This window comes from Callospermophilus lateralis, chromosome 6, assembly GCF_048772815.1.
Source record: "Callospermophilus lateralis isolate mCalLat2 chromosome 6, mCalLat2.hap1, whole genome shotgun sequence".
Lineage (NCBI taxonomy): Eukaryota > Metazoa > Chordata > Mammalia > Rodentia > Sciuridae > Callospermophilus > Callospermophilus lateralis.
The window spans coordinates 160,571,330-160,578,811 of NC_135310.1; the positions used below are offsets into that span (position 1 = coordinate 160,571,330).

The window sequence follows — 7,482 nt, forward strand, 5'->3', positions numbered from 1 at the left end:
TATAATTTTTCCAAAGGCTTCTTGCATGGAGCCATCAATTAGCTTGGAATTGTAACATTTGTATCCTCCCTTTCTGTTTCTAGCAGGTTATTTATGGTGTTTGTGTAAAAACCACTATGGTCGTTATTTAAATTAAACAAAAGGGGGATATGTTAGAGTCTGTAAACAAGTCTGGATGGCGCCTGGCCAAATGCCAGAGGGAGTGGTTTGTAAAGTAACAAAAGTGAGCCATTAAGTGTGGAGATTCCTGATTGGTTGACTGCTGTATCCAGTTTATGCTAATTAAGATAAGCTGTGCAAAATGTATAAATACCTCTGTTGTCCTACAATAAACAGCTCCTATTTCTGCTGCATCAATCTACACAAGTCATTCGTCACCCCCCCGATATTTTGCTCAGCCAGCCGGGCTGCGGCACCACCCCATTCACAATATCCTCAAAAAAAATAAAATACTTGGGAATCAACCTAACAAAAGAGGTGAAAGACTTATACAATGAAAACTACAGAACCCTAAAGAGAGAAATAGAAGAAGGTCTTAGAAGATGGAAAAATATACCCTGTTCATGGATAGGTAGAACTAACATCATCAAAATGGCGATATTACCAAAAGTTCTCTATAGGTTTAATGCAATGCCAATCAAAATCCCAATGGCATTTCTTGTAGAAATAGAGAAAGCAATCATGAAATTCATATGGAAAAATAAAAGACCCAGAATAGCAAAAACAATGCTAAGCAGGAAGTGTGAATCAGGCGGTATAGCTATACCAGACTTCAAACTATACTACAGAGCAATAGTAACAAAAACAGCATGGTACTGGTACCAAAACAGGCGGGTGGACCAATGGTACAGAATAGAGGACACAGAAACCAATCCACAAAACTACAACTATTTTATATTCGATAAAGGGGCTAAAAGCATGCAATGGAAGAAGGATAGCATCTTCAACAAATGGTGTTGGGAAAACTGGAAATCCATATGCAACAAAATGAAACTGAATCCCTTTCTCTCGCCATGCACAAGAGTTAACTCAAAGTGGATCAAGGAATTTGATATCAAATCAGAGACATGGCGTCTGATAGAAGAAAAAGTTGGCTATGATCTACATACTGTGGGGTTGGGCTCCAAATTCCTCAATAGGACACCCATAGCACAAGAGTTAATAACTAGAATCAACAAATGGGACTTACTCAAACTAAAAAGTTTTTTCTCAGCAAAAGAAACAATAAGAGAGGTAAATAGGGAGCCTACGTCCTGGGAACAAATCTTTACTCCTCACACTTCAGACAGAGCCCTAATATCCAGAATATACAAAGAACTCAAAAAATTAGACAATAAGATAACAAATAACCCAATCAACAAATGGGCCAAGGACCTGAACAGAAATTTCTCAGAGGAGGACATACAATCAATCAACAAGTATATGAAAAAATGCTCACCATCTCTAGCAGTCAGAGAAATGAAATCAAAACCACCCTAAGATACCATCTCACTCCAGTAAGATTGGCAGCCATTAGGAAGTCAAACAACAACAAGTGCTGGCGAGGATGTGGGGATAAGGGTACTCTTGTACATTGCTGGTGGGACTGCAAATTGGTGCGGCCAATTTGGAAAGCAGTATGGAGATTCTTGGAAAGCTGGGAATGGAACCACCATTTGATCCAGCTACTCCCCTACTCGGTCTATTCCCTAAAGACCTAAAAAGAGCACATTATAGGGACACTGCTACATCCATGTTCATAGCAGCACAATTCACAATAGCAAGACTGTGGAATCAACCTAGATGCCCTTCAATAGACGAATGGATAAAAAAATGTGGCATTTATACACAATGGATTATTACTCTGCATTACGAAATGACAAAATCATAGAATTTGGAGGGAAATGGATGGCATTAGAGCAGATTATGCTAAGTGAAGCTAGCCAATCCCTCAAAAACAAATGCCAAATGTCTTCTTTGATATAAGGAGAGTAACTAAGAACAGAGTAGGGACGAAGAGCATGAGAAGAAGATTAACATTAAACAGGTATGAGAGGTGGGATGGAAAGGGAGAGAGAAGGGAAATTGCATGTAAATGGAAGGAGACCCTCAGGGGTATACAAAATTACATACAAGAGGAAGTGAGGGGAAAGGAGGAAAAATATAAGGGGGAGAAATGAATTACAGTAGAGGGGGTAGAGAGAGAAGAGGGGAGGGGAGGGGGGAGGGGGGATAGTAGAGGATAGGAAAGGCAGCAGAATACAACAGACACCAGAATGGCAATATGTAAATCAATGGTTGTGCAACTGATGTGATTCTGCAATCTGTATATGGGGTAAAAATGGGAGTTCATATCCCACTTGAATCAAAGTGTGAAATATAATATATCAAGAACTATGTAATGTTTTGAACAACCTACAATAAAAATTAATTAAAAAAAATAAAATTAATGCCCATGTCATATTTTGCATGTGGTTATGTAGTTTTTTAAAGGATTCACTTCTCATTCTTAGGCAGTAGGAATACAGTATATGTTTCACAATGATGTATCAGTCATTCCCAGGAGTGCTCAGTGTAAATTTCGATTTCAATCTTTAATAGTCCAAAGTTATAATCTGTACTGTCTTTGTCTGTTAACTCATAATTTTGAACTATTACTATTATTATTATTAGGCACTGGGGATTGAACTCACACTTTATCAATGAACTTCATTCCAGTTCTTTTTATCTTATATTTTGAGACAAAGTCTGGCTAAGTTGCTGAGGATCTCAGTAAGTTGCTGAGGTTTGCTTTGAACTTGTGATCCTCTTGCTTCAACCTCCTAAGTGGCTGGGATTACAGGCATGTTCCACGTTGCCTGTAATATGTGAATTTACAAATTTGCATTTCAGTGCTCAGAAATAAAGTTGTATTAGAACTCGTTGAAGGTCATTCTTTTATGTATTATCTGGGTGTTCACACATTATAAGACCAGAGTTGAGCAGTTGTGACAGAGACCACACGACCTGCACAACTGAATAGTCTCTATCTAGTTCTCTGCCTGCGAAGTTATCGACCCTTGTTTAGATCATCACTGTCACTCGAGCACATATCATATGAAAGTTTGATTACAACAAAATAAATACTTATTTTTTAAATGAGAACAAAAACAATAATATTTATGAAATAAATGCATAGCAACTTTTGAACTATAGATGTCTTTTTTTATTAATTATCTGAATACTGCTAGTCTATGAACAGAACAACTAGATATGTTCAATAATAACATTTGACAGTTTGCTAATTTTCAGTTACTAAAAACCATAATTTGTATATGAATATTTCCAATTTTGCTTGTATGAAAGTATTATCTGTTAATTCAGGAAGACAAAACATTTTATTTAATAGTTTGTTGATTAATAACTTTAAACTAGGTCAGCAAATTTATGTGTCTTCTAGTTGTGTACTTAAATTGGGTTCCACAAACTTTTGAGGTGAGTCTCTTTTATAACAGAATGCCCTTCAAAGAATTTTGCCTCCAAATAGCCACACATGGCTATGTCGTTTTAACAACACCATTTGCTGAAGAAATTCAAGGGTATAATTCAGCATCCAGGATAAACTCTGTTGGTTCATGGCCATCACTTCAACATTGTATTTGGAAGTGCTAGCACTGAACTAGAATCTCTAAACACAAAGGGATCATCAGATCCCAAGGGCACATGTGCAATGTGATGGCACTGACTCAGCAAGTGACAGTGGCCATGGTTAACGAAATGGGAAATAATCAGAATTGTGAGACTCCAGCGAGATCTTTGGCATTAATCAATTGATCATGGGGTCAGTGGAAATGAAACTTATGGGAGTTCTGTCCAATTCTTTCTGAATCTCTAGAAGGACTAAAACTCCAACTCTTCTCAGTGGAAATCTGACTCCAATCTCTAGAACAGGTTTCATGGCTCCTCCATTAACGCCCATCCTGGAGCCAGTCTGCAGACACAGAGCTGCTGTGTGGAGGGAGGGAGCTGCCCATGAGGGACCTTGCTGCCTTGCCAGAGCACACTGACCCCTTCCTCCTCCTCTCCCCAGTGAGACGGACGTTCACCTAACAGAATGACTGGTCACGGGAACGAGGGAACCACTGGGTATGAACTGACCATAATTGCTGGAGACCGAAAACGTTCCTGAATCCACCAATAAGAGGAAGGATTTACTAAATTAGTGATCAATCCCAAGATCTCTTGAATGAAATCCACTATCAATTAAGAATCATTGATGAATTTTGCTTGATGTATTCTTCTGGATGCTTTCAAAATATTTCTTTGTTTTAATTTTTAGCAATCACAGGTTTGCATATAAACATTACTGTGTCAATTCCTTATAATAAAGTCTTTGGGTTTCTGAATGTGAAAGTTTGTCGCACAAAATTAGGAAAGTATTCAGTCATCTCTACAATAAACCCCATGTATGTTTTCTAAGGCACAACTGATGAAGAGTTCATCTCACTGTTCATATTTTACTACTTGAAAATCCTACTGACATTTGCAAAATCAAAGAAACTCAATGCACTGCCAGTCATGTCAGAGTGTCCCAATGGACATGTTCCCATTCCCCTCCACGTGTGTGTAACAATGTCAATCAGGGGCTTCATTCTTTTCAATTATTTTCTAATTATGATTTCAGGTGTAGTTGTATTTTCTCAACTCAATGCCCACATTTGAAAGTGAAGAAGAAACATATTTATGTAGGAAAAATAAAATCCAGGCAAACCTTGATAAGTTGTTCCCAATAGTCATGAGCCATGAGCACCTCTCAGCATATGAGACAAACTCTGTAGGTTCATTGGCATCAACTCAACATCAAATCGGGAAGTGCTAGCATTGAACTAGAATCCCTAAACACGAAGGGACCATCGGATCCCAAGGTCACGTGTGTCATGTGGAGGCACTGATTCACCAGGGGACAGTGGCCATGTTTACCGTAACGGAAAATAATCAGGATTGTGAGACTCAGAGAGATCATTCACCTAGGTATTTGTCAGTTGTTAATGCTCAGTCGTCTAATCCTGTGATTCCACGTTCACGTGTCATTTCTCCTAACTGCAATTCCAGGATTTGCACTGCTTGCCCTTGAGTCCTTACAAAACAACTGATCAGAGACGGAGCAATTTGTCTGTTCCCTGTGCGAGATTGAAGCGACAGCTGTCGCAGAACTGGAGAGCTGAAACGGTAATGTACCCTTCATTTTCAAGGATGCCAACGTCATACCAAGCAGACAAACTCCTAACTTTGGAGTATGACATAACATTAAAAGATTATTTTAAATCTGTGCCATTGTGGGACAAACAAAGGACAAGAAAAGGCCTTCAGCATATCTTCCTAGAGAATTAAAACATCCAAAATAAACAGTGTCGTAAGAAAGAGGTAGAGGACGATGTAGATGTGAAGGAGAGGGCTGGCACAGCGACTCTGGTGACTTGGAGGGACCATGATCAATACGTCAACAGCATCAATAATAGTTACATGGTTTAATCAAATACCTATGGCCACATCTGTGCATTCTACATGAATACATGTTTCAGAAACAGAAAATTAAGTTCAATTCATTTTGAATCAGAATATATTGTGGGTTTCTAAAGACACGGGGACAATATTAAGCAGCAGAGAGATACTAATTAGTACTGTCTTGAATCAAGCCATGATTTGTGATCAACACCAACTTCTCATTTATTAGACAAAAAAGCATTCAAATTTGAGAGTGAACTCAAAAATCACAGAAATAAAGCTGAGTTATTTCCATTATGCATCCATTCATTGTTCTATCAAATGAGACTACTACATTTTAAGTCTCTTTATTCATGCAGATTTTATAACAAATGTGTACAAGACCCCAGATACATGGAAGAAGCACACAAGACAAGCTACTTGTGAAGTTCGTCATAGGACTGTCACCAGCTTTGTGATATGGAAATCTGCCTCTATGTGATTCACCTACTCGTACTTAATTTTTCCATCAAATATAGCAACAGAAATCTAAGGATTATTTAAGACTTACTTTCTGATAAGCTCACTGAAATAGACATTTTCTCAATCTGTTTCTCTCTCACTGAGCACGCCAACACTCAGCCAGGTGTCCATCCCTGTGAATCAGCACAAATGGGCTGAGGACTGCATATCCCAGGTCCACCAATTCTAGAACACTTACTTCTAGGAAATGCTTCTCTAAGAAGAAGGTTACATATAAAGTCATAAAGCAATCTGTCCAATAGAAGAGGAGAAAGCAGAGCATCAGAAGGAGGACACTCTTCGCAGCCTTCACCTCAGGGGGGGTTCTGTAGAGGAGCTTGGAGGTCTGAAGGTGGAGCACCTGCTGATGGTGCTTGTGGAGGAGGAAGACCATGTAGCCACTGGCCCCGCCCATGGCACCCTGGAACACAGCATCTCGAAGGACCATGAGAGCAATAAAAATCCATCTAATTATCAAGGTTTGTGATTGTAAATAACAATAGTTGTAACCGCTAATAATTTGTGATGTGTTCATGCTGTTGATATTTTTTATGTAATATAGTAAGTTCATGCTTATCACGGAATTCAGTAACCAAAAGAAGAGCAACAAGGGAAGCAGGTGCCATGCAGACCTGGGCTGCAGCCTTCCCCACCTGGAGGCTCTGGGACTGATGCTGATGGCCTGGACCACTGTGAGGAGACTGGTGGTGCAGATGGACAGGCCCCGGGCCACCCTACCAAAATAAACCACAATCTTACAAGCTGTATCACCTACGAGGTCTCTCAACCCAAAACTGGTAATTGTCCTTGGCATTACTTTTGAAAAAAGTGTTATCATATTTGTAAAAGCCAAATGGATGAGAATGAAGTGTATGGATTTTCTAGTGCTTCTAAACAAGCCCATATAGTTCACAAGAACAAAGATGTTCCCCACAACTCCAAGTCCTATGAGAAAAACGAAGATTATCCCCTTGACAAGATGCAAAATCATTTCTTACTTTATATTTTTTCTCATATTTTCAGCCCATTTCGACCTTCCCAAATTACACAGCTCGGTTTCAAATTTGGGAGGCACTTCTGAGTTATACAACTCATTTCTCTTTCACTCTGACTGAAGGAAAAGAAGAATGTCAGAAGAGAAAGTGGCATTATCCCAGATTGGATTTACAATTACACAGTGAACAGCTCTAAAAGAAGGTCTTGCATTGAAAGACTTGTATGTATGACTCCCAGCTGGGAATAAAATCCAACAGGTGGCAGGTACATGCATCCATCCTGGGGAAAATTTGCCAAGATAAATAAGAGAGAGGTGTTCCTTGCTTCATGGTATTAAACTAAACTCAAAGAAATTTTTGAAGGTTTAATATCAAACAAACTGATAAGATCATACTGGAATTCAATAAGAGACACTATGGTCTGATTAAGTGCTAATTGTTTTTGTAGGCATTCTGACAAGCAGACATATAAAGAATGAATGTGACTGTCATGTATGGTCTAATGTTACATGTGAGGACAGAG

At 38.9% G+C, this 7,482-nt stretch overlaps 1 protein-coding gene across 1 annotated transcript; it reads right to left on the reverse strand.

The window, feature by feature from the left end:
- Positions 1-6,061: 6,061 nt before the first annotated feature.
- Positions 6,062-6,955, reverse strand: LOC143400998 (vomeronasal type-1 receptor 3-like). The gene has a single exon (XM_076857974.2). The coding sequence runs from the start codon at positions 6,953-6,955 to the stop codon at positions 6,062-6,064; it is 894 nt and encodes a 297-aa protein (XP_076714089.1).
- Positions 6,956-7,482: the final 527 nt, after the last annotated feature.

What these genes read in the sequence shown, in the direction of transcription:
- LOC143400998 (XM_076857974.2), bottom strand. Translation starts at nt 6,955, where the DNA reads ATGATTTTGCATCTTGTCAAGGGGATAATCTTCGTTTTTCTCATAGGA.